The 26,761-nt window shown below is 49.7% G+C and overlaps 2 protein-coding genes across 15 annotated transcripts in view; one reads left to right on the top strand and one right to left on the bottom strand.

The window, feature by feature from the left end:
• Positions 1-6,136, top strand: part of PTPRE (protein tyrosine phosphatase receptor type E) — a 179,707-nt gene extending 173,571 nt beyond the window's left edge. For all 14 annotated transcript variants that reach the window (XM_043475102.1, XM_043475100.1, XM_043475099.1 and 11 more), the window contains 2 exons: positions 535-670; positions 3,265-6,136. In XM_043475102.1, the coding sequence (XP_043331037.1) occupies positions 535-670; positions 3,265-3,339 (211 nt within the window). In that variant the 3' untranslated portion in view covers positions 3,340-6,136. The remainder of the gene's footprint in view (positions 1-534; positions 671-3,264) is intronic.
• A 3,640-nt stretch (positions 6,137-9,776) lies between these two features.
• Positions 9,777-26,761, bottom strand: part of MKI67 (marker of proliferation Ki-67) — a 29,618-nt gene continuing 12,633 nt past the window's right edge. The window contains 8 exon segments of the mRNA XM_043475191.1: positions 9,777-11,092; positions 11,990-12,433; positions 13,787-18,135; positions 18,138-20,615; positions 22,232-22,387; positions 24,959-25,130; positions 25,231-25,349; positions 25,441-25,762. Coding sequence (XP_043331126.1) covers positions 11,027-11,092; positions 11,990-12,433; positions 13,787-18,135; positions 18,138-20,615; positions 22,232-22,387; positions 24,959-25,130; positions 25,231-25,349; positions 25,441-25,762 — 8,106 coding nt within the window. The 3' untranslated portion in view covers positions 9,777-11,026.

Below are 26,761 nucleotides of genomic sequence, written 5' to 3'. Positions count from 1 at the left end.
CCTGTTAAGTAGAGGAGGTGCAGACCTTCACTGCCGGGAAGGGTCAGTTATCAGACCCTTCCTGGCAGGGGCTGTCCTTTGTCCCAGCCACCCCTTCCATCCACCTGCACGCCTCCCGTCTCGGAAGGGGGTCCCTGCACACACGGGGAATGTGGGCCAGGACTGCAGCTCCTACGCCTGAACCGGGAGCGGGGTGGGGTTTCACTCCTGAGAAGTTTCCAGGTGATGTAGCTGCTGCCAGTCCAGGGGCCATCCTCTGAGATGGCCACTCCTCCACAAGGAGGAAGGGAAGTGGGTCCACCAGCTTGAAAACTCGTCCCTGATTCTGATCTGACTCATATGTTACATTTAGGCACGTTCTTGAGGATGTCTGTGTTGGCTGACTCTCGGTCCAAAGCCAAGCTACATATAAAACGGTCGTTAAAGATCCGAGCTCCGGTCATTCCCGTGCTGGCGTGCAGGGCCGGGTGGAGGCTGTGGGTTTCTCATCCCCGCGGGCGACTTTCGGTGTCTCACCCCGTGTTCTCTCTGCAGTGCTGGAGCGGGGCGGACGGGGACTTTCATAGCACTCAGCAACATTCTGGAACGGGTCAAGGCTGAGGGGCTTTTAGACGTATTCCAAGCTGTGAAGAGTTTACGACTTCAGAGGCCACACATGGTGCAAACCCTGGTAAGAAATGGCTTCCAGAGGGTTGAGAATTGTCTCATGTTGCATTTGATGTATGTTGCACTGAAGGAGCTCTAGTCCACCAGGAAGGAAGGAGGGCGGTTATGTTTCCAGGACAGAGAGCTGAAAGTCCCAGACAGCATACAGTCAAGCGTCACCGACTCCCTTCCTCCCTTGCGTCGGGGTGGGGTCTGTCCCCTGGGCAGACATGTGAGGATGGGCACAGCCCTGGCTTTGGATGATAAGACCCGTTGGACAGAGGCCTAGCTGCGTGTCAGGGAACTGTTCCTGCAGATTCCAGTCTACGTTTACAGACATAGAGGTTCACAAGCAGCGGTGACATTTACGGTCCTGATTCTTGTCATCTTCTGCCTTCCATGGGGCATGTGGACTCTTGTCCTTGGCTGGGTCTCACTCAGCCTCCAGATGCCGCCCAGGGGGCTTAAGGAATCCATGCAGAGCACAGTTGCCCATAGGTTTTCCTTCATTCCGTGGTGAAAACCCACCCTTTCTGGTTTTCAGAAGAGATGCCTCCCTACCAAATTCGGTGATTGTCCTGCAACAGCAAGTTCAGTTTTCAAGACTGTTATAACCCCTTGCTTTTCCCACGAAAAGTGAAAATGTTTGTCATGTCCGACTCTTTGAGACCCCCATGGACTGTAGCTCACCAGGCTCCTCTGTCCATGGGATCCTCCAGGCAAGAACAGTGGGGCGGGTTGCCATGCCCTTCTCCAGGGACATATTTTCCTCAGTTCAGTTCCAGTTCAGTTCAGTCGCTCATTTGTGTCTGACTCTTTGCAAGCCCATGGACTGCAGCACACCAGGCCTCCCTGTCCATCACCAACTCCCGGAGTTTGCTCAAACCCATGTCCATTGAGTCGGTGATGCCATCCAACCATCTCATCCTCTGTCGTCCCCTTCTCCTCCTGCCTTCAATCTTTCCCAGCATCAGGGTCTTCTCCAATGAGTCAGTTCTTCATATCAGGTGGCCAACGGATTGGAGTTTTTCCCAAGGCTTCCCGTTTTAGGACTTGCCCTCCCAGGCCCCCTGGCACAGCCCACTGGTTCTGTATGCTCACTCAGTCCTGATGCAGGCACTTTCTCCTTCCTTCCAAGGGCTGGGTGACCGGATGGGATCTTAGTAGCTGGAAGGGAGGACCCTGTAGTGGTCCTTGACTCTCCCAAAGCCTCTGCAACCACAGGACAGCAGCTTTCGGCTCCGTCTTTCTTTCCCTGGAAAGCACAGCTCTGTCCCATGCTGGCTGGACCGAGACCCCAGAAGGGCTAGATGGGCTAATGTTTGGCCTCTTCCAACCCAAAGGCTGGTAGATTCTTGTTCAATGTGAATTTAGGTAAAAGGCTGAACCTAGGGTCCTGGGAAAGAGGAGGAGGGGGCCAGTAGCCTCCCTTGGGCCCCCTGCTTCCCAAGCTCCCATATTCACTGGGCCAGCAAGTTACCACGGTCTGCAAGGGTAGCTGCACGTCTGTTGTTCCTCAAACCTCTGGGGTCCACTCTCCTGCCTGCTTACTGTTGTGCTCACATGGTTTTTCTGCTCGCATGGTAGGCTCTCCAAGAAAGTCCAGGTGTTTCCATTTTCCCCTTCTCTTTCATCTCTTTTTTTCCCCCCACTTTGGCCGCACTGCCCAGCATGTGGAATCTCAGTTCCCCAACCAGGGATTGAACACGCACAGCCTGCCTTAGAAGCTCCGAGGCTTACCCACTGGAGCACCAGCCAAGTCCTCATTTCTTCTTTTCAGTGCTCCTTACTGGTGGCGTCACACGCCCTGCTCACTGGTCCCCCGTTAACCCATCACCGGCCTCTAGTCTCGCAACCTCAAAGAGCTGCTGGAAGGTCAGAAGTCAGGCGATTCCACGTGTGCGAATAAGTTCAGAGCCTCACGCAGATGTGCGGTGGGGCCTTCCCAGTGGCCCAGCGGCCAAGAACCTGCCTGACAGTGCAGGAGACACAAGAGACGGGGGTTCAAGCCTTGGGTCGGGAAGATCCCCTGGAATAGGAAGTGGTGACCCACTCCAGTATTCTTGCCTGGAAAATTCTGTGGACAGAGGAGCCTGACGGGCTGCAGTCTGTGCATTCACAAAGAATCGGACACAGCTGAGCGTGCACACACCCACAGATGCAAGGCATCATTCTTTTAAATTTTAGTAAAATTGATATAAAGCAATGCCCTTTTGTAGTGTAAATTTAGGTTTAAAAATAACCTATATTTCCATCTTATCTAACTTTTATAGATTATTTTCATTGCATTATGAAGTTTGAGGTTAGGTTTGCTATTATTTTTTCGTTCTGAAGTAGTGGTTTTTAGTTTAAATATGAAAACTAGAGATCTCTCACTCAGTGAGTCCAAAATACACTGAGTTGAAACATTGACATTTCTATGTAGAAAAATAGCTTTATTTGGAAACATCGTGTGCCTAAAAACTAAATTATGTAGCAAAAGTTTATATGCATCAGGATAAACAGTATTTTAATAACTGGTCAGATTTTTTTATGTCTTCTCTTTAGTGTTTCTTCTAATTAAATTAATTCAATATATCTTTAATATCATTTTAATATGTTCTTGGTTTTCTTTTTCAGGAACAGTATGAATTCTGCTACAAAGTGGTACAAGATTTTATTGATATATTTTCTGATTATGCTAATTTCAAATGAAAATTCCTGCCTTAAAATATTTTTTAATTTAATGGTCAGTATATTTTGTAAAAATCATGTTAATTTATTTCATAGTTGACATTAATATCCTTCCTAATTTCTTTGTATATATTTTGTTATGCTTTAAAGGCCACCTGCTGTAAAGTTATTGAATCTTAAATATGCCCTTTAAAAACTGGAATAATGTATTAAGGTCAAATAATATCCCACAAAATATATATTTCTGCTAATATCAGTAAAAAATATTTTAATTTTTCATTAGATTCGTATCTTGTAACTTCACGCAGTCAACACCTCTAAATGCTAAAAATCTTAATATGCCGAGTGTGTTTATTTATGCAAGGTACTAACCACGACTTCATTAGGAAACAGTCGAGGACTCAGAAATCAGTGGAAAATTTCCTGATGTTGATTTCACAGCCCTGAGCAGTGGCAGTTTTTTGAAGGCAAACTGTTCATGAAGACATGGTGTAAACAAGGAGCCTTACAGTCCTCAGTCTCGGCCCCTGTGGTTTTACCTTTACCTTTTAAAGCTCAAAGATGACTTTACAACCTGAGTCCAGGTCTAAAACACACTGGGGTAATCGGTGGCTATGGGTGATACTTAGAAATGCATTTATTCGACTGCATTGTGCCATCTTGTCGAGACAAAAAGAGATGTGAAGGCCAGTGGTCCAGTGGCCGTGTGGCCTCGGGTCCAGCAAACCAGTTCTCAGAGCTTCACTTCCCTGGCACTGCTTGCTGTCCATCTGTCTGGGTGGTGGACTCAGATGGCCCCCTGAGAATCACACCCACTGCCCTTCTCACTCCTCTGCCCCCAACCCGCACCCCACCATTCTGCCCTGCTAGTCATGAGCTATACCTCGAGGCACAATAAAAAAATCACTTCCCATTCCAGAAGGTCAGATAGCGCATCTGACACGCACAGATAGGGCATCTGACATGCCCGACTGCCTGGGAGAAACAGTCGGGCAACCACAAGCAATTATGCTTTAAACTTTCTGAGAAGTGTTTTGGTATTTTAAAAAAACCTCTTGTAAAAGTTAAGACTGTTTGTAAGAAAAAAAATCTTAAAATCTAGATTTATACAGTTTTTTTTTTAAGTCCCACTCCTTAATATTTAATAAAAGGAAAGAAAGAGAAATCCTTACTCTAAAGACTAACTTATTTTTGAATGGTTCCTATTGAGACTTCTGACACTGGATAATAATGATCTCATTGCCAGACAGGATTGGCTTGTGGGGCTAGAAAAAAGAGGATGAACATGAAAAGGTTTAATGGCAGTGACCTGTCTATGACCATCAGATGCCTAAGCTGATGAGCACAATGTAAAAAAAGACATCTGGTCTACCTTTCTGAACTCATTTAACATGTGCATTTTGGGGTACATTTTTTTTTTCTTTCTAAAAGAGATATGAATCTAAAGACCTAATTTGATATTTCCACTGGTAACTGATTGCACAATTACAACCCAGGGTAGATGATTTCCTAACAACAGGCCCACAGGTAATTAAGATTCTTCCACTCCTCCACGCCCCACCCGAGGGTCAGAGGAGGCGCCCAGCTGGACGGACAAAAGCACAACTTTGTGAGCGCTGCCACGCCACCAGCAGCAGCTCTGCGCTCCTCACACAGCCAACCGCCTCCCTCTCCCTTCTGGGCACACTGATGCTGCTTTTGGGTCAAAGAGCAACACGGAGGGAGCTTTGCGAGATGCACCAGGTGGCCCCATTTGTTTTCATTGTTAGAGTCCCGAGCCCGAAGTCCTTCTTTGACTAAAGGGGAAGAGAGAAAACTGAGCACTGAGGCCTAGAAGCAGAGCTGCTGCTTGCAGTGATGGCGACCCAGGGATCATAGCATCCAAGGGCCCGGATGGGGGTCCAGCTTCAGGAGCCTTTACTGAGCATCCTGCAGGCCCTGTCGTGGTCTGGCTGACATCTCGTGTCTTGGATTAAGGGAGACCATTTCAGGGGTGCCCTCGGGGAGGCACCCCGTTTGTGTGTATGTCCTGCCCCTTGGGCCATCGTCCGCATCTGCTGAGGCTCCCCACTGTGGTTCTGAGAACACAGCAAAGGCCACTGGCCTTCGGGTGCAGCACCCTGCTCCCTCCACAATCACGGCAGCACTTGTCTCCCCAGAGGCCTCGGTCACCAGCCTCCGGGCCCCCGCCACCACCCTGCAGCTCTGATTCCAGCCTCGGGGGGCGCCCCAGGACTCTGCATCCTGTCTGTCTTGCCCTGAAAGTTGGCACCTCCTCCCCTTGGGTCAAAGAAAGTCCGTTGTACATAACTGAACAGCGCCACGCCGGTAAAATCATTTTTCCTTTGACGTTTTTCTCGGTTGCATGCGGTTGCATTCAAATGCCAAATAGTGATTAGAAGACGACCGTTCTGATCTCCTTGTTCTATTGGTCACTGTGTGACTCTTACTGTTTCTCTCCATGTGCTCTACGAATGAAGAATGCATACCAGTGTTTTAAAAGGTATTTTTATGTGTTTTTTAAAACTTTTTAAAATGAGCCTGATGCCTCTGTTTCAGCGTTTAGAGACATGCCTTTTTTTTTTTTTAATGTATGATTACTGATATTTCTGTTGTGTTTAACTAAGTTGTGTTTAATTTATGTGCAATCTTTATATGTATGTATTCTGGTTTCAACTATCATTTTTTGTTGTTTTATTCCATTTATCATTTGATCTTGCTCTGATTCCAATGCCAGTGAATGTTGCTGAATTTGTATATGCAAACTGCAAGATCCAAAACATTCTGTTGCAAGGATAAATCTTTACTTTGACTTCCAGCCTGTGTCTCTTTCTTCGTTGAAGTCTCCTAATCTTATTCCTATGCCTTAAATCCTTCTAGACAAGACATTCATTAGCAGGTAAGCATGGATTTATGTAGACAGTTTTAGGACTTGTAAAATCTAACTCAGACAGGTCATAGACACAGCCCCCATGTGTGGGTGTGATAGCCAGTGCACTGGTCTTCAGTAGCCTGTGTGGTGCGTGAAGCCTGCATTATGACCGCCTTACAGAGGGCGACCCTCCTAGAGTCCAAACAGAAGCTCTGAGCTCTGAACAGTGGTTTCTCAGAATATACAAGGAAGGTGACCGAATGCTCCCAGTCCACTTCTAGGTGGGATCAGAAAGCCTTTCCAACACTGCTTCTCCTCCTAAAACCTCGACTCCTGTTCGGCCTTCCTTTCCACATCTGTGTCTAGGGACCCCAGATCACTCTTTTTCAGTTTCACACCTTCCCTAACTCACACACCAGCTTCCTCTTTCAGATATTCTGGACCTAATGTGGAGATTGAAGCATATGCTCTTTATTATCGGTTGCACTTAATAAATTTTATAAGCCGTGTTATATTTGTTAAAATGGATCATCTGAAAACCTTTAATCCTCTTCACTTGATAAAACTCACCTGCAATGAATGCTGTTTGCTCCTATGGACCCTCTAGCTATTGGGTTTGCCCTATGGGTCTGTGGGTTTCCCAGGTGGTGCTAGTGATAAAATGAACCCGCCTGCCAATGCAGGAGACATGAGAAGCGGGTTCGATCCCTGGGTTGGGAAGATCCCCTGGAGAAGGAAATGGCACCCCACTCCAGTATTCTTGCTCGGAGAATTCTATGGACAGACGAGCCTGGCAGGCTGCGGTGCGTGGGGTCGCAGAGTTGGACATGACTGAGCACACACATATGGGTCTGTCCGCATGTCTGTTAAATAAGGGGGGGGGCCTCACTCCTGCTCTCGGTGTGGTGGGGGCTCTTTCCCCCATAAGTATAACAGAGCAGGAGAATGGAAGGTGCAGACGCAGCCTGAGGCAGGCGACAAGGGGGAAGAAGGAGGAGGTTTGGAGGAGGGTCCATGAGGACAGGAACCAGCAGCCCCAGCCAACCAGGGGCCAATGGACTTGACCACCTGGTGGGGTGCAAATTCAGGAGGGTGGGAGGGGCTGAAAGGGAACAAACCCCAGGTCTGCCTCAGAGGGGCCTGTCGTCAAATAGAAACACACCAACGCAACCCCCTGTGATAACAGATCTCAGGATGGGCCAGCAGGTGAGCTGATGGCCAGGGGAGGTCAGCACCTGGCTGGGATTGGACGGTGCAGGTTAGGGGCGTGACTTTTAGCAGGCTCTGTGGCTTTTTCAATAAGTGAAGACCATCTATGGTGTGGATGGTCCCCGTTTCCCTCCCCATCACTAACTATGGATAATGGCAAGCCTTTGAGCGCTTGTCAAGCTGAGAGGCAAAAAAAAGAAAAAAAAAAAATGCCTGTCAATTTGCATTTCCCTAACTTCTAGTGGGTTGAGCATCTTTTCACATACAGAGATGTATTCCATCTCTGAATCACCAATTTGTATTTTTTATCCATCTTCCTAATTGAATCATCTGACTTTGCCTTATTCATTTATTGTGTTAGTTGCTCAGTCACATCCAACTCTTTGCGACCCCATGGACTGTAGCCTGCCAGGCTCCTCTGTCCATGGGATTCTCCACCCAAGAATACTGGAGTGGGTTGACATTCCCTTCTCCAAATTCACTTATAATAATTCTGTTTAAAACATGGATACTGACCCTTTGTTATTCACCTTATAGCCAACCCACCACAGGCTCCTACCCCTGGGACTTGCCCACAAGTTCACTCCCAGAATCTGGTCGCGTCAGGGCGGCCAGCCTCTGGGCAGCAAGCACTGTCATTTGCTGATTCTGCAGCCTGGGCCAAACCCGTCCTGGAGTCCCCGCGTGACTCCCCTGGAGGCCAGGCAAGTAGGACAAGGCCTGGGTGGTGGTGGGGAGTCCCCTCCCCCAAATACCAGGGCTGTTCCTGCAGGACCCAGCAGGCCTCCTGGCTGGGCGGGGAAAGTGGGGGGAGTTCCTGTCTGGCTATGGCAGTTGTGGAAATGCAGGCAGGAGGCTGGGAGCCGGCCCTCTGCCCCACCCCTTTCTGCCACTCACTGTCTCCCTTTGGTATGATTTTCTTTCCCCCTTCCTCCCTTTAATACAAATACTGAGTCTTAGTATCATTTCCTGATACTTCCTGCACCTGATCATCAGGGTGTAGACACTCTTCACTCTGGTGGTCTGACCCTGGATGGACAAAGCTTCATCCTAGAAGGGGGCACCTAGGTTCCACTGTGCTCTATTCCACCAGGAGGCACAGCATGACTCTGGGCCATGACACGGGGGGCCAACCAGGCCCGGGAAACCAGGTTAGGGGTGAAAGAGGCTTCTTGGAGGGAGTCTCGCTGGAGCTGAGCTCAGGGCTAAAGGGAAGCAGGAGTGGGGAAGAGAGCAGGGTATGTGTGTGAATGAATGGGTGTGCACCCATGTGTGTGTATGTATGTATATGTGTGTGAATAAACAGGTGTGTGTCTGTGTGTGTACATATATGCATGTGAATATAATACATGTGCATATGTGCATGTGTGATACAGTGTATCCATGCATATGTATGTGAATGAATGGGTGTGTCTGTACATATATGCATGTGCGTATGAGCATATGTAAGAAACCTTGCATATTCATGCATATGTATGCATGTGTGTGAATGAGTGGGGGTATATGTGTGTATGTGTTCATGCATGCATGCATGAATACCACATGTGGGGGGTAGAGTCTTAACTAAGGAAGGCAAGAGATGACTGGTAGAAAATTAAAGCAAAAAAAATCACATCATGGAAAACTTGGAGATAAAAGTAAAACTAGCTTCCATTTAAGGAGAGCTTTCCATCAGAGGGATGCTACTTCCTTGGAATCTGAGGCTCAGAGAAGTTACCAAATCACACAGCAAGTGGATGTTTATTTCTTGTACCCCGTTCTCAAGCACACAATTAGCCTTGCTAAATAGTAATGGTTAATATTTCTATCTGATGCTTCCTCCCCCAAAAAATGCTAAATAAAGGATGTGTCCTGTGGACGTGCATTTTTTTAAACACATTTGAATGACCTTCTCTAATTCAGCATCTACAACCATATAAAATAAAACCACCCTTCTTGTGCTCTTGAAACTCTGCTTAAGAAGGCGAGAAAATATGCTGATATATTTCAGTGAGATTTTGGGTTAGAAATGAACCCTAATAGCTTCTTAATTACCCATTCCCCAGGAACACAGCTAATTGAAAATTATGTGAGGTTCCATAATTATTGCTAAATCTGAAGTGTTGGCAGAACAACTTAATCATAGAAAATTCCCATTTTATGTTTCCTAGAACTTTGCCTAAGTGATACACCGATGACTCACATGTTCAGAAGGCCTTTCCTAAGGAGGCTTACACTTTCTAAAATACCATCCCTTCTGCGCGTGGGAATCCCACTTTCGTTCCAGCCCCACTTGACGACTCCCGATTTCAGGCAACGCCGTCTAAAACTGTATTAATAAGGCAGCCAAAATAGCAAAAACAAACACCCCTGACTCAGACAGACGTGCCTGGATTCGTGCATTTGTTCAAAAGCATTTATTGTGATGTGGACCTCGCTCCACGACAGACCCAGGGGCGGAACACAAGAGTCGACAGCGGCAGGGGTGACAGCCCACGCGCTCGGGCAGGGACCCTCCCGTCCTCCAGCCTCGCCCCCACCAGGCGGGGTGGGCGGACGGGGAGGCCTCCACACGGGTGCCTGGAGGGACGGGGCGCTCGCATCTGACCCGGGAACACGGAGGAGCCGGAGGACAGAGCGAAACTGCAGTGAGACGGGCGGCTCTGAAACCGAAGGGCGGACTCCAGGCGTAAAACCAGATGCAACGAGCGTCAGAAACGGGCCGGTTTCTGGGGGCAGAGCGTCTGGGCTGGTGGCGCCTCCCTTCGGAGGGGAGGGCGCGCGGCCAGGCCAACACGTGTGGGCAGAGAAAGCAGAGGCCAGAGCAGAGGAAACTCGGAAAACGTGGCCCGAGCGCGCAGGGGGCGTCACAGCGTGGGGTCGAGGGGCACGTGGGCAACGACCCTCAGCCGAGTGGGGAGACCTCTCAGATGAGAGCAGTCCTGGTTCAGACACACACTTCCCGTGAAAAAGGCAAGCGGTCAGGCCTTCCTCAAACACAGCGTCACTTTACCCTGCAGATGGCGTCACAGACCAGCCTCCGGATCACACGCCTCTTCCCTTCGAGGCCAGGGAAGCAAGCAGATGACCAGGAGCCCAGTGCCTGGACCCGCGGTCTCCCCACGGTGAAGGCGGACACCCTAACTCTCGTTTTTCTAGTCCTCTGCCCATTCCTCCCTGCGTCCTGAGTGCCTGCCCAGTGCTGGGGAGAAGCCCCTGCCTTTCACATTTGCATGGAGGACGAACGTACACGCAGGACAGACACACACAGAAGCATTTACAGCGGCGTGGCGTGCTGGAGCCCTCGGCCGACGGGGACTGACCGCCCGCGCCAGTCACAGACCTCAGGGCTTCACTGGCCGAGATGCAAACTCCCATCAACCACCCCCCCACCCCCGCCCCCCTACTCAAGTTTTAAAGTTTTTACTAACTTAGGAGACTCAGCAGTCTCCTTCATAATTTCCATGTGGGGGCTTCTGAATAAACTCGAGTTAGAAAATTCTAAGCCTTCTTCCCTTGAACCCCCACCCCACCCCACCCCATCCCCAACAGCATTATTTACAGAATTCACTTAGAGAGGTATGGCAAATATTGTACTACAACTTATCACTAAATTCATTACTTTTTCCCCCCTGTTAAATTTCTTAGCTATATATCTTCAGGGTCTCGACGACTTCTGGTTCTTATTTTCTTGACACATACATTGTCACTTTCCTGTTTGGGAAGAAAAAATATCTCAAGTCATTTGAAAGAACAGTTTGTGTAACCAACACTACTCTCTACAAAAACCCAAATCCTTAGAGGGTGTGATGCAGGCCTTTAGTTCTAGAAAATTAATCTTGAGTTTTAGAAATGAGCTTTAATATAGAGGCTGTAAAAGCTGCCTTAAACTCTTTTTACTATTTAAAATTTTAAAGTTAAATATAGTGTCTTGACAGAAAGGTTGGTAAGCTATTTTTAAGGTATAAATACATCATAAAAAAGAAAAAAAAATTTCCATATACATTTTTTACTAATTTTTATAAATACCACTCAGAAAAAGTGAATTCAAATGTGTAATCAGGCAGCCTTCTAAACAACTGGTGTGTCCAAAGGGGACATCATTCAGTGCTATCTGGGTGTGAGCGGAGACCACACGTGGGCTGCCGCATCTGGGAAGGGAGAAAGGACACCCGCTGCTCCTGATGGGAGCTGTTCATGGGACTGTTTGCCTATGGACACCCCACCAGCTCTGTGTCCCAGCTTTTCCGAGGGGACGCCTTTGAAAGCAAGCGTCACCTTTCTGGAAGTTTCGTTCAGTCTCTAACCAGAGACTAAGGCAGTGCCTGGAATCTTAGTACAGGGGGTGCAGTGAGCACTCAGAAAGTACTAACTGGGTAAATCCCCTGAATGAAGACTTCATCAGGTGAAGTTCCTATTCAGGGTAGAATTCCCCAGCCACATCCACCTGAACATTGAGCCACAGAACATGGTTTAGAGTCCTGCACGCTAGTCTCACTGGGAGTTGGCAGCGTGTTATTCCATGTGCGGTGTCTGCTCTCGCAACGTGGGCTAAACACTCTACTGACGTAGTCTCTGTGCTTAGAAAAAGGGCAACAGGCGATTACTGGCCTTTTGAAGACTGTGGGCACGTCTCTTGGCGCTCCGGGTTGCTCTCTGCTCGGATGCACTCTCCAAAGGGTTTCCTGGAGGGCGGACGCTAACCTTTCTGGATCTCGAACCCTTGGGGTCTGAATGTCCTGTCCCTTCTTTCTCTTCCTGCTTCTTCACCGGGATGTCCACCCTTCCCTCCCCCGCTTTCTCCTCTGCAGCCTCAGGCAAAGGCGTCTGGTTCTGCCTCCCAGGTCTCGAGCGCGTCCTCCTCTCTTCAACTTTGCCCCCAGAGGCAGGCTTCTCGGCTCCATCTTCAGGGCTTTGGAGCTTCATCCCCTGGGAGGTCTGCACAGACTTCTTTTCGCTTCTCTTTATTTTTACCTTTTCTGCTGATATAAGAACCTCAGGTCTTTGCTCCTCTACAGAAGTTTTAGCAGGACGCCTGGAACGCAGGGACACTCCCTAAAAAAATTCAAAAGACATCCACAAAATGTCAAGAATGAAGAATACCAATTACAAATCTTAACATGGAAAACATCATTTGAAAGTGAACTCAAAGGAGAATCAATTGCAACATTTTCCACTGACTCGTGTCCTAACATGCAAGTAAGTCTAAGCAAGTCAGGGTGTACCTGTCAGTTTGCTCCTGCAGAGAAATCACCATTTCCACCAATAAGCCCTAAGTAAGAGATTCAGTATGAACTCCAACCACAGTGTCATAGATGTCAATGTGATTATAACAAGTGCTAAAAGGGTATTCCAGGAAAACACCCCATTATTCAGACAGTAAATGAATTCCTAATCCTTCAAGTCATTGCTAGAGCAAGACAGGAAAATTTCAATTTCTGGAATCCAATGTACAAACTTCTCTAACAACACTTACAGCTTCCCTAGTGGCTTAGATGGTAAAGAATCTGCCTGCCATGCAGGGGACCTGGGTTCAATCCCTGGGTCGGGAACATCCCCTCGAGAAGGAAATGGCAACCTACTCCAGTATTCTGCCTGGAGAATTCCATGGACAGAGCAGCCTGGCGGGCTACAATCCATGGGGTAGTGAAGAGCTGGTACACGACTAAGCGTCAAACACTTTCACTAACAACCCTGACAGTTATGGTCTTCCCAGGACACACACACCCTGGGTAAACTGTCCTAATTGTTTAAGTACTGATGTAGATACTACTTGTACTCAGCACTTGGGGTCTCAGTGTCTAGAACAAAGTAGGACTGAGTTGCCCACTTTTTCTTGGCACAAAGCTCCATACCTTTGAAGATGAACATAGGAAGATCCCCTGGAGAGTGAAATAGCAACCCACTCCAGTATTCTTGCCCGGAGAATCCCATGGATACAGGAACCTGGAGAGCTACAGTCTATGGGGTCAGAGTCGGACATGACTGAGCAATTAAACAGCTCTCTAAGTCCTAAGGGGATGCTTTCCAGTGGTCTGCAGCTACTCACTGTGTTGACTGTGGACCCCGAGGGAAGGGGGACCCACACTTACAATGGGGTTACATACAGCTGATCACAAATTTATGCCAGAATGGAGAGCATCCACTCAAGTTGCCATGCTGTGCCAACTCATTCAGTCATGTCCAATTCTTTGCAACCCCCATGGACTGTAGCCTGCCAAGCTCCTGTCCATGGGACTTTCCAGGCAAGAATACTGTAGTGGGTTGCCATTCCCTCCTCCAGGGGATCTTTCCGACCCAGGGATCAAATCCACATCTCTCACATCTCCTGCGTTGGCAGGTGGGTCCTTTACGACTATTGCCACCTGGGAAGCCCGCAGGGCACAATCACATCACTCCTCCCATCACCTTATTCGGAGCCTGTGCGACTTCTCCTTGTGGATCCGTAGCTTTAGTTTTCAGGTCATCGTCCGGCAGGTTTCCCACAGGTTCAGTCCTTTGTGCCAAAGTCCGCAAGCTTCTCTTCTTCACTCCCGAAGGTGAGGGGGGCTCCCGTGTTTCCCGGGGGACTGTCCTCTGCTTCTTCTGGAGTGGCCTCTCGTCCTCAGGGTCCTGGGCAGCTGTCACGGGGCGCAGCCTCTTCCTGCCTGTGACCCTCCTGTCTTCTCCCTGGTCCCTCTCGGGGGACAGGGAAATGCAACTTTCACCTGGGAGTTTTGCCGGCTCTCTGCTGCCCACAAGGTCTTCCGTGAATCTTACTTTACGGGCCCTGAGGACTCTTCGGGATGTTTCTACAGGTCTTCTTTCCGCTGTTTGCTTTGGGGCTCTCTTGATGGCAGTAGCATTGCTTTCCAGTTCCTCGGCCTGATCGGGCTTTTGGAAGGGCTCCTGGAAACGGGCCGGGTCTTCCACGGTCTTCTCCTTAAATGCTTTTCGCCGACTCCTGACGCCAGTGACGTTTTCTGCCAAGTCTGGGCTTCTCCTTGACGTTTCCTTGGCCGTCTTGATCTTGTTCTCATCGCCCACAGGTTCTGTGTGCGTGGCTTCCCCTGGAGTCTGTGCAGGCCTGCTGAGCGCCGAGGGTTCATCTACAGCCGCTTTTCCTGGTGGTGACCTGAGCTGTCTCTGTCTACCTGTTCTCCTGGTGACTGGCTGTGCTGGTGGAGACTGGCGGGGCGCTGGAGCCATCGTAACATCACTCACTGGTTCCTTGGCCCCATCTCGCCTTTGGAAGAGCTCTTTGACACCGGCCGGGTCTTCCAAGGGTTGGGCCTTTTCCTTCAGGGTTCTTAGCCGGCTCCTGACCCCGATGACATTTTCTGCTGGATTGAGTTTCTGCTTTGAATCTTCCTTCAATACTCTGTTGTCTTTTTCATCATGTACAGGCTCACTGTGTGTGGTTTCCCATGGTGTTCGTGTGGGCTCTCTGCGCGCTGAGGGCCTTTCTACGTCCACTTTCTCTGGCGACGACTTAAGCTGCCTCTTTCTGCTTGTTGGTCTGGTGACAGGTTTTGCTGGTGGAGACTGGCGAGGCATTGGAATGGTTATAACATCACCCTCTGGTTCTTTGGCCTGATCTGGGTCTTGGAAGAGCTCTTTGACACTGGCCGGGTCTTCCAGGGGTTGGGTCTTTTCCCTCAGTGTTCTTAGCCGACTCCGGACTCCAGTTACATTTTCTGCAGGATTGAGTTTCTGCCTTGGATCTTCCTTCCGCACTCTGCTGTCTTTTTCATCACGTGCAGGCTGGCCCCGCGTGCTTTCCCCTGGTGTTGGTGTAGGCTCTTCTTTGTCCACTTTCTCTGGTGATGACTTAGGCTGCCTCTTTCTGCTTGTTGGCCTGGTGACTGGTTCTGCTGGTGGGGATGGGCGGGGCCCTGGAGCTATTGTAACATCACTCTCTGCTTCTTTGGCCTGATCTGGCTTTTGGAAGAGCTCTTTGACACTGGCTGAGTCTTCCAGGGGTTGGGTCTTTTTCTTTAGTGTCCTTAGCCGAATCCTGATGCCTGTTACATTCTCTGCAGGACTGAGTTTCTGCCCTGAAGTTTCCTTCAACACCTTGATGTCTTTTCCTTTGCCTACAGGCTCTGTGTGTGTATCCCCTGGTGTCTGTGTGGGCCCTATGGATGCTGAGGGCTCTTCCACGGCCACTGTTCCTGGTGGTGACCTGAGCCGTCTCTGTCTGGTCGTTCTCCTGGTGATTGGTTTTGCTGGTGGAGACTGGTGGGACGCTGGAGCAATTTTTACATCATTCCCTGGTTCCTCAGTCTGGTTGGGCTTTTGGAAGGGCTCTTTGACCCTGGCTGGGTCTTCCGTGGGTTGGGCCTTTTCTTTAACGTTTCTTAGCCGACTCTTGACGCCAGTTACATTTTCTGCTGAGACCAGTTTCTGCCTTGAAGTTTTCTTACACACTTTGGTGTCTTTTTCATCCTTTACAGCTTCTCTCTGCATGCATGTGGCTTCCCCTGGAGTCTGGGAGGGCCTCCTGAGTGCTGAGGGCTCTTCTACACCCACTTCCTCTGGCGATGACCTGAGTTGTTTCTTTCTGCCTGTTCTCCTGGTGACTGATTCTGCTGGTGATTTACAGGGTATGGTGGGGGGCTGGTCATCGATCATTATGGGTTGCTTTGCATGATCTGGGGTTTGGAAGAGCTCTTTGAAGCCACTCAGGTCCTCCAGGGGCTGGGCTTTCTCCCTAGGTGTCCCTGGCTGCCTCTTGCGTGCAGTCACGTGTCCTGCAGAGTCCGGTTTCTCTTCTGGAGCTTCCTGAGACACTGCAGTGCCTCTGTCACCCCCTTCTGGTTCTCTGTGTGAGTACGTGGCTTCCCCCGGTGTTTGCTGAGGCTTCCTGAGAGCCGAGCAGTCTTCCTGCCTGTCCAGCATCTGGGAAGGTGTCCCGAGATGTCCCCTTCTACCTGGTGTTAGGGTGACTGGTTCTGGTTGTGGAGACCGGCAGATCATTTTAGGGATACTGTTATCAGTCATTGGTCCCTTGGATTGATGTGGGGTTTGGAAGAGCTCTTTAAAGCCAGTCAGATCTTCCAGGGGCTGGGCCTTTTCCTTAAGTGATGCTCTTGGCCGTCTCTTGCTTCCAGTTAAATTTTCTGCTGAGTCCAGTTTCTGCTTCAGAGCTTTCTTAAGTGCTTTGTCTTCACCGTCTCCTGCTGCTTCTCCTTCTGAGTGCCTGGCTCCCCCTGGAGTGTGTGCGGGCTCCCTGAGTGCTGAGAGCTCCTCCTTTACGTCCACTTTCTGGGGAGGTGACTTGAGTTGTCTCTTCTTACTTGTTGGCGTGTTGACTGGTTCCACTGGTGGAGATTTACAGGGCATTGTGGTGGGTTTGTCATCAGTCATTGGTCCATTTGCACGATCTGGGGTTTGGAAGAGCTCTTTAAAGCCATCCAGGTCTTCCAAGAGTTGGGCCTTTTTCTGGGGTGTCCTTGGCTGCCTCTTGCTTGCAATTAAATTTTCTGCAGGGTCTGGTTTCTCTTCTGGAGTTTCCTGAGACACTGCAGGGCTTCTGTCACCACCCTTTGGTTCTTTGGGTAACTGTGTGGTCATCCCTGATGTCTGTGTAGGCTTCCTGAGAGCTGAGCGGTCTTCTTGCATGTCCACTTTTTGGGAAGGTGTCCTGAGACTTCCCCTTCTGCCTGGTGTTATGTTGACTGGTTCCAGTGGTGGAGACTGACAGAGCATCTTGGGGGTTTTGAGAACAGCCCTTGGATCCTTGGTGTGATCTGGTGTCTGGAAGAGCTCTCTGAAGCCAGTCAAATCTTCTAGAGATTGGACTTTTTCCTTGGGTGTTCTTAGTTGCCTCTTAATTCCAGTCACATTTTCTGCAGGGTCCGATTTCTGCCTTGGTGTTCCTGTGAACGCTTTGATGTCTTCACCATCACCTGCTGCTTCTCCTTCTGAGTGCCTGGTTCCCCCTGGAGTCTGTGCGGGCCTCCTGAGCACTGAGAGCTCCTCCTCTATGCCCACTTTCCGGGGAGGTGACTTGAGTCGTCTCTTCTTACTGGCTGGAGTGTTGATTGTTTCTGCTGGTGATTTATAGGGTGTTTTGGTGGTTTTGTCATCTGTCATTGGTTCCTTGGCTTGATCTGGGGTTTGGAAGAGCTCCTTGAAGCCAGCCAGGTCTTCCAGGGGCTGGGCCTTTCCCTTGGGTGTCCTTGGTCGCCTCTTCGCTGAAGGTACCTTTCCTGCAAGGTCTGGCTTCTCTTCTGGGGCTTCCTGAGACACTGCAATGCCCCTGTCACCACCCTCTGGTTCTCTGGGTGACTGTGTGGCTTTTCCTGGTGTTTGTTGAGGTTTCCTGAGAGCTGAGAGGCCTTCCTGCACATTCACTTTCTGGGAAGGTGTCCTGAGATGTCCCCTTCTACTTGGTGTGTTGACTGGCTCTGGTTGTGGAGATTTGCAGGGTGTTTTGGTGGTTTTGTCATCAGTCATTGGTTCCTTGGCTTGATCTGGGGTTTGGAAGAGTTCCTTGAAGCCTGTCAGGTCTTCCAGGGGCTGGGCCTTTCCCTTGGGTGACCCTGGCCACCTCTTACTTCCAGCAGAATTCTCTGCAGGGTCCAGTTTCTGCTTTGGAGTTTCCTTAAACAATTCACTGCTTTTATCATCATCACCTGGTTCTCTGCACCATGTATGCATGGTTTGCCCTGATGCTCGTGTGGGTCCTCCTGAAGCACTGAACAATTCTTTCTCTGTATCCATCTCCCAGAGGTGTCCTGCTGTCTCTTTCTTACTGGTTGGTGTGACATCAACTCTGGTTGAGAAGATGTGCAGAGCATTTGGGGTGTTTTGAGAACAGCCCTTGGTTCTGTGGTGTGATCTGGGGTCTGGAAGAGCTCTCTGAACCCAGTCAGGTCTTCGAGAGATTGGACCTTTTCCTTAGGTGTTCTTAGCTGCCTCTTAATTCCAGTCACATTTTCTGCAGGGTCCGGTTTCTGCCTTGGTGTTCCTGTGAATGCTTTGATGTCTTCACCATCACCTGCTGCTTCTCCTTCTGAGTGCCTGGCTCCCCCTGGAGTCTGTGCGGGCCTCCTGAGCACTGAGAGCTCCTCCTCTATGCCCACTTTCCGGGGAGGTGACTTGAGTTGTCTCTTCTTATTTGTCGGCGTGTTGACTGGTTCTGCTGGTGATTTACAGGGTATTGTGGTGGGTCTGTCATTTGCCATTGTTTCCTTGGCTTGATGTGGAGTTTGGAAGAGCTCCTTGAAGCCAGCCAGGTCTTCCAGGAGTGGGGTCTTTCCCCTGGGTGTCCTTGGCCTCCTCTTGGCTGCAGGTACCTTTTCTGCAAGGTCTAGCTTCTCTTCTGGAGCTTCCTGAGACACTGCAATGTCTCTGTCACCACCCTCTGGTTCTCTCGGTGACCGTGTGGTTTTTCCTGGTATTTGTTGAGGTTTCCTGAGAGCTGAGAGGTCTTCTTGCCAGTCCATTTTCTGGGAAGGTGTTTTGAGATGTCCCCTTCTAGTTGGTGTTATGTTGACTAGTTTCAGTTGTGGAGACTGGCCGAGCATTTTTGGATTTTTGACAATAGCCCTTGGCACCTTGGTGTAGACTGGGCTTTGGAAGAGCTCTCTGAACCCAGTCAGGTCTTCGAGAGATTGGACATCTTCTTTAGGTGTCCTTGACTGCCTCTTAATTCCAGTCACATAATCTGCAGGGTCCATTTCCTGCCTTAGCGTTTCACTGGACACGTTGATGTCTTCATCACCATCTGCTGGTTCTCTGTCTGAGTGCCTGGTTCCCCTTGGTGTTTGCTGAGGTTTCCTGAGAGATGAGAGCTCCTCCTCGATGTCCACTTTCTGGGAAGGTGTCCTGAGACCTCCCCTTCTACTTGGTGTGTTGACTGGCTCCAGTTGTGGAGATTTGCAGGGTGTTTTGGTGGTTTTGTCATCTGTCATTGGTTCCTTGGCTTGATCTGGGGTTTGGAAGAGCTCCTTGAAGCCAGTCAGGTCTTCCAGGGGCTGGGCCTTTCCCTTGGGTGTCCTTGGTCGCCTCTTCGCTGAAGGTACCTTTCCTGCAAGGTCTGGCTTCTCTTCTGGGGCTTCCTGAGACACTGCAATGCCCCTGTCACCACCCTCTGGTTCTCTGGGTGACTGTATGGCTTTTCCTGGTGTTTGTTGAGGTTTCCTGAGAGCTGAGAGGCCTTCCTGCACATTCACTTTCTGGGAAGGTGTCCTGAGATGTCCCCTTCTACTTGGTGTGTTGACTGGCTCTGGTTGTGGAGATTTGCAGGGTGTTTTGGTGGTTTTGTCATCAGTCATTGGTTCCTTGGCTTGATGTGGGGTTTGGAAGAGCTCGCTGAAGCCAGTCAGGTCTTCCAGAGGTGGGGCCTTTCCCTTGGGAGTCCTTGGCCGCCTCTTACTTCCAGCAGAATTCTCTGCAGGGTCTAGTTTCTGCTTTGGAGTTTCCTTAAACAATTGGATGCTTTTAGCATCTCTTGGTTCTCTTTGAGTGGGCGTGGCTTTCCCTGGCGTTTCCGAGGGCTTCCTAAGGTCCGAGGAACCTCCTACATCCACCTTCTGGGAAGGTGTCTTGAGCTGCGTGCTCACCCTGGTGGGCGTCCTGACTGCTCCTGGCTTGGGAGACTTACAGCTCATCTTTGTGGCTCTGTTCTCGGCATCCGTCACTTCCTTGGCATGACCGGGGGTCTGTAAGAGACTTAGGATGTCCACCTGGTTCTCCTCGGCCTCTGTGTCCTGCGACCTCTGGAGAGGAGGTCTGCCTCCAGACCTCCTGACCTGACCTCCAGTGGTCAGGTCTGCCGCTGGTTCACACTTCAGCTCTGAGGCTCTTCTTGATCTCCTCACAGCTATCGTCTTTTCAGAATTTTCTTTCGATTCGATGTTTTGCTTACATTTTTTGAAAGACTTTTCGCTTTCCTTTGTGTCTCTCTCCAGCTTCGGCTCTGGTTGTGGTGTTTTCCCCAGAGATCTTCCCAAGATGTCCTCCACGGGGTCGGGTTTTGCGTCTTGGTTCTCTGGCCCTGTACCCGGTGTCTGCACACCGCTGAGCTCCGCAAACCTTCTAGACCTGTTTGCACTTGATGTTGCCTTTGGAGTTGCTGCCGTGGACACTGGAGTTTTCTTCTCGGCAGCTGTGGTTTTATTCATGCTCCTCGGTGTTTTCACAGTATCTTCGCTCATTTTAATACTGGGGCGTCTCAAAGCAGGGCTTGCAGAACTCTGATCAGATGGCCCTTTTGCTGCATCTTGAGTCCTAGGAAACACATCCTCGCCTATAAGATATTAAAACACACATGATCAACAGATTCTGTTCACTATGTTGTACCAATTTGCTATCTGATTCTCATAAAATATTACTTAAAAGCTAGTATTGGCTCCCATCCACCCCAGGATATGAGGCTGTCTCTATCAGACAGAGATAAATCTGCCTGACATGAACCACACCCACGTATGAATAATGTTATGGGTGACAAAGAGTGGGGTCATCATAGGTGGTAGTAAGGAGCTACAGGAATTAGGTAAAAGGAAAAAAAATTCCTTAGCAGGGTTTCCCTGGGACTTCCCTGGTGGTCCAGTGGTTAAACCGTCACCTTCCAATGCAAGAGGTATGGGTTCGATCCCTGGTTGGGGAGCGAAGATGCCACATGCCTCTTGACTAAAAAGAAAAAGAAAATACGACACAAAGCAGTATTCTAATGAATTCAATAGACCTGAAAAATAGTCCACATTACAAAAATAACCTTAAAAAGGAAGAAAGAAGGGTGCTCTGAAGGCTGCCACTCAGGTCTCAGTGACAGACATTTTTTTCATCAAGCTAGAGAAACAGCTGTTCAATCCACTGGACCACCGATGCAGAAACGGGGATTATACTTAGCGCACTCAGGGTCCACAGGAAACATCTATTTTTTAGCGACAGGAAGCACCTCAAGCAGAGCATGCCATTCTCTCTGCGACAGGCACGTGGTGATCAGTGTGAACGGCAGAGAAGACGGACGTCGTATGTCCACCTCACACGCACCCTGCGGCAGGCGTCCGTGCAGGAGATGCAGCAGCATCTGTGCGGTGCCCACCTGCCGCCTTCTCTCTGCTGACAGCACATTCACATCTGAGTCATTTACACACAAGTAAGACAGAGCTTCCCTTGTAGCTCAGTTGGTAAACAATCTGCCTGCAATGCAGGAGACCCAGGTTTGATCCGCAGGTCAGAAAAACTCCCTGGAGAAGCAAATGGCAACCCACTCCAGTATCCTTGCCTGGAGAATCCCATGGACAGAGGAGCCTGGCGGGCTACAGACACGGGGTCGCAAGAGTCGGATGTGACTTAGTGACTAAACCACCACCATGATGAGAGAGGGCTTCCCAGGTGGAGCTAGTGGTAAAGAACCCGCCTGTCAATGCAGGAGACGTAAGAGACACAGGTTCGATCTCTGGGTCGGGAAGATCCCCTGGAGGGCATGGCAACCCATTCCAGTATTCTTGCCTGGAGAATCCCATGGACAGAGGAGTCTGGTGGGCTACATACAGTCCATGGGATCGCAAAGAGTCAAACACAACAAGCGACCTAGCACACACACACACATGATGAGAGATGATTACACCTGGCTGCTTGTCAACCTCTTCACTTATGCAAGATGAAGAAGGCCACGTGCACACAGAGAGCTTATGGTTAGTAAATGGGTTTGCCTTTTTATGTAAGTCTCTGAAAGCCAGTGCTGGTTCCACTGCCGATAGAAACTCCTCCCTATAAACAATGGGACAAAGCTGGACAGCATAAGTATCAGGAGGATCTGTCGTAGAGAGATAATACCATAACGGTTGTAGTAAAAGAAGACTGTCTACAGTTCTGACTGAAAAGATCAAAGTGCTGGGGTATAAAAAGGAAACCAACCAAAATTTTCCAAAGTGCACAGCAGAGGTTTTTCTCCTGAATGAGGTCCTGGAAGCTCTTTTCCAAGCAAATCCTCTGAATTTGGGAAAGTAGGGGGACACATGCTCATCCTTTGCGGCTTCTCTTTCACTGGTGTCTTGAACATTTCAGGCAGCCCTGTTACATTACAACAGTGGAAAAGCAGTTAGTAGACTGCCTATACCTGCAAACAAGCATGCCCGTCCTCAAGCACAAAAGAGGGGATGGCAGAAGGCAAATAAACAGATCACCCTCTAGAATTCCTGGGAGACAGGGTCTCAGGAGAGGGTGATGCATTAGTTGTGAACCCATTTTTAGAAGCGGGCACTGGGGAGTTAGATCATATATCACGTCTCTTCTGCCCTTCTTCTTACAAGGATCGAATGAAGGAGGTCGACATCTGCAGTCTTTTAGAGTGTTCTCCAGATGTGAGCGCTGCTGAGAGGGCAGAGATTGCCCCGTGGGATCTCCCTACCATGCCTGCCGAAACCTAGGGCCCTCAAGCTCCTTGAAAAAGTCCTCAGGGATGCAGTTCTGAAGTTCATGTACAAACAAAACGTCTCCAGATTTTAAAAGTGACATAGGACCGCCCATTTTTAGTACTCTCAAGTAATAATATCACCTTCTTTTCATTTGAACACCAAAAGGCAGTACTAACAAAACCTCAAGGGGAAAAAAAAAATACAGTTCTCTAAAGGGAAGATTTAAGTTTCTCAAACATTCATTATCCCCCATACTCCTTATTGTTCTCATTCTAACAACAGTGGATCAAAAGATGCTCTCAGGCTGGCTTCATCTGCAAAGTGTGTCTGGGAGCCTGTTCTGAAGGTGCCCAAGCCAGCCAAGCCCCTTAAAACCTCATCTCTCCACTACTGCTCAGGCCTCACTCTCAAAATATCCAGGATATTTAGGCTTCATCACGTGTTAACGTTTTGTCTTAAAAGTACTCACACTCAGGGTGACCATTGTTGCATGTCTACAAAATGTTTTGAAGGAAGGCTGAGAACATCCATATCCCACGTACTGAGTATTTAAACTTGTCTTCATCTTTTGTCTTCATTGTTTCACGACATATACATCAATACACTCTCTGTGCATAATTTACAGGGATACACAGATACACATGGAGCGGCATACAGGGTGTATAAGCTCAGTATTTTTTTTTTAAATTTTTATTTAATGTTTGGCTCTGCTGGGTCTTCACTGCTGAGTGGGCTTTTCTCTGGTTGTGGCAATTGGGGGCTGCTCTCGAGTTACGGAGCGCCGGCTTCTCGCGGCAGTGGCTTCTCCTGTTGCAGAGCACGGGCTCTGGAGCGCAGGCGCAGTACTTGCGGCGCAGGTGCAGAACTTGAAGCGCATGCGCGTAGTTACTCCGCAGCACGTGGGATCTCCCCAGACCAGGGCTCCAACCCGTGTCCCCTGCATTGGCAGGCGCATTCTTATCCGCTGAGCCACCAGGGAAGCCCGAGCTCAGAGTCTTTTCCCCCCTCAGGGAGCGTCCTGTCAGAATGCTGGCTACCACTGTTCTATGTTTTTGTAGTTTGCTTTTAAAAAGCTAAACGTGTTGCTCCAGATGTGACTTTCGTTAGAGGGTATCTTACATCCTTATGTAAGTGGTACAGTGATTTTCCCATCTGAAAATCTGCCAGGAGATAAAAACGGGATGCCACCTAATGGATTCAAGAGTCACCTCCCACCAGAAGTGGGAGCTCAGAATGGAGACCACTGGCAGACTATGCCCTGAGAGCATAAAATCTCAAAGCCAGGGTCCTGCCGTGGTCCTAGTCTGGTCCAAGCGTAAGCAGGGCACATCACACTTTAAAAACGGCAACACTGGTTCAACTACGAAAGGTTCAAGGAAGCCCTGCCACAGGACTTTGTTCCACGGAACAAGGGGAGGGCATCTTCAAGAAATCAAAATACCGCTTAAACCAAATACTCCAACTCTGGGGTAACCTGTTGGTAGAAATGCCAGCCTGGTCTCCTCACCACGAGGCGGTGGCCAGCTTTCCTGTACCTGTGCCGCTCTCCCAGGTAAGGGTGTGCGTTTCCTCAGGTGCCTACCAAGGGTCTACTCAACAGCACACGGAGCTATCTTCCATATCTTGTAGTAACCCATGATGGAAAAGAATTTTAAGAAGAATATAGCTGTCACCTGGTGGTCCAGTGGTTAAGAATTTGCCTTCCAATGTAGTGGACATGGGTTTGATCCCTGGTCAAGGAACTAAGATCCCGTATGTCAGAGGGGCAACTAAGCCTGTGTGTCTCAACTACTGAGCCTGCGTCACCGTGACCAGAGAGAGGCCTGCGTGCCACAAAGACGGCCTGACACAGCCAAATGAGTAAAACAGCTAAGGAAATATCTTTTTTAATAATTATATACATATATATTTGAATCTCTGTGCTGTACACCAAAAACTAACGCAACACTGTAAACCAACTACTCTCCAATCCAAAGGGAAAACAGGTGTGCATTTCCCATCTACTTCCTGTAGGACATGTGACCCCACACTGTCGGGGACCGGTCCTTGTTCTCCAATCCCGCTCCCTCTTCCTTGAACACTGTGCCGCCCCCCACCCCCTGCCCCCGGGTTGTCTGGATTATTTTTCCTGTCCCAGGCACGGCAGATAAATGAGACGTCCAGCCGTGTGGGACCCGCAGGAGGAGGACAGGGCTCTGGTTTCTAAGAGCCAGGGCCGCGCTCTTACCTGAAAGGTCTTCACTGAAGTCCCTTGGTTTGCTGACCACGAAGTTGTTTATCACCCTGTAGGGCCGAGCCGGCCCGGTCACTTTCTCGAGCTGAGCCTTCCCTATGACGATGGTGCAGGGTGAGTTCGCATGGCCAGTGCTAAACTGACTATGAACGGTGCTGGGCGGCTTCTGGAAAACAGTCGGGAGATCGACAACACGTCAATGCCTGAAAGCCTCCCTTCAAGTCCCCCTGACGCGTCAAGAGCACACGCCACGTCGGAACACGCACCTTCGGAGTGTTGGCTCTCCTCTGCCGTCTGCCCGGCTGCCTGGGAGGGCCATGCTTCGCAGCTTTGTGCTGGGCCTGCTTGGCACCGAGCTTCACCACGTCTGCCCATGATCTTGCCACTGTCACGGGGAAGAGATGCGGAGACGTTCCCAAACTGGCACCCGCAGGAAAGTCCACCTGGAACCCCACCTGCCGACGCCACACACTCACCAATCAAATTGGCCTCCGAGGCGCCGCTCCTTCTCCTGGAGAAAATGGTCTGGAGGATCCCGTGCTGGCTCCGCTCCAGGGACGCTTTCTGGGCAGGGAGGCCGCTGCTCCGTCTCCCCCGTCTCTTGGGGACATCTGTCTGACGTGGGGACCCACCCACCCCGGACACGCAAGACACCTTGGACAGCCTTCGGCATTGGTCGGGTGCGGCCGCAGAAGCATGGACTGCATGAGGAGCCGGAGAGCTCATGAGGGTGTCCGGTGAGGTCACTTTCAGACGGACTTCTGAAGAATCTTCTTTCCCTGATGGCTGGGGCTGCTCCTGGCAAGATTGGAATGTGCGTAGGAAACCTTACCACAAATATAACATCTGTGTAATGAATGAATGTGAAAACCCTACCCACTCAACAATTTTAGTTGTGCAAATCTCGAAGCACTGATTGCTTTGACCGGTGTCTGTCAAACATACAGTGGAGATAGGAGTCTGTGTCTCTCATTTAAAAAGAAGGGGGAAAAGAGAACACTGAGTAAGTCTTAACTGAGGCATTTCCAGTGGAAAGGTGGAAGGAACTTCCTGATGAGCGGGGCTCGGATCTATATCCAAGGAAACACCCTCCGTGGGAGTCTAACCATCTTGGGTCAGCGTGGGTTCTGCACATTTCCGGGGCTCATATAAAAGAGGTGGGAAGGAGACATACCTCATGCTCCTATACCAACAGGAAAAGAAAATTAACTGAAACGAAAAGAAATTAAAGACTGCCCAGGCCCTCTGAAGGACGGGAGCTACGGGGCGGGCGGCAGTGGCAGGGGGTGGGGGGCCACACCTCTCTTGAGATGTAAGATCATGCCCCTAAAGGGTCAGTGATGAAAAATTCTAAAGACCTGACGGTCAAAACCATGGTGTGCTTGCCATCTAAGCTCTGTCTTTTCACCTTGTCATTCTAAAAGGGAAAAAAATGAAAATCTCACGGCTCTGTCTTTCCAAATGGTATTAACTATAACCCGAGCGTGACCACCTGGCCCAGAAGCGTGGTCGGCAGGAGGCCTCTGCAGAGAAGGGAAGTCCCGAGGACCCACCTGTACTCAGCCCGCCTTGGGTTGTGGTTCGGATCAGGGGTCCATTTGCCAACACCCCTGGGAATGCGTTCTCACAGAGATGTTGATGCTTTTTACTACTTTATTAGGTAAAAAAAGTCTTCACTGTCATTCTACTAGTGTGAGGGGTTTGGAAAGAGTGAAAGAAAAAGTGTTCGTCACTTCAGTTGTGTCCAACTCTTTGCAACCTCATGGACTGTAGCCCACCAGGCTCCTCTGTCCATGG

This window comes from Cervus canadensis, chromosome 8 (assembly GCF_019320065.1).
Source record: "Cervus canadensis isolate Bull #8, Minnesota chromosome 8, ASM1932006v1, whole genome shotgun sequence".
NCBI lineage: Eukaryota > Metazoa > Chordata > Mammalia > Artiodactyla > Cervidae > Cervus > Cervus canadensis.
Note: the sequence above shows the minus strand (reverse complement) of the source record. Positions and strands in the feature narration are given on the sequence as shown.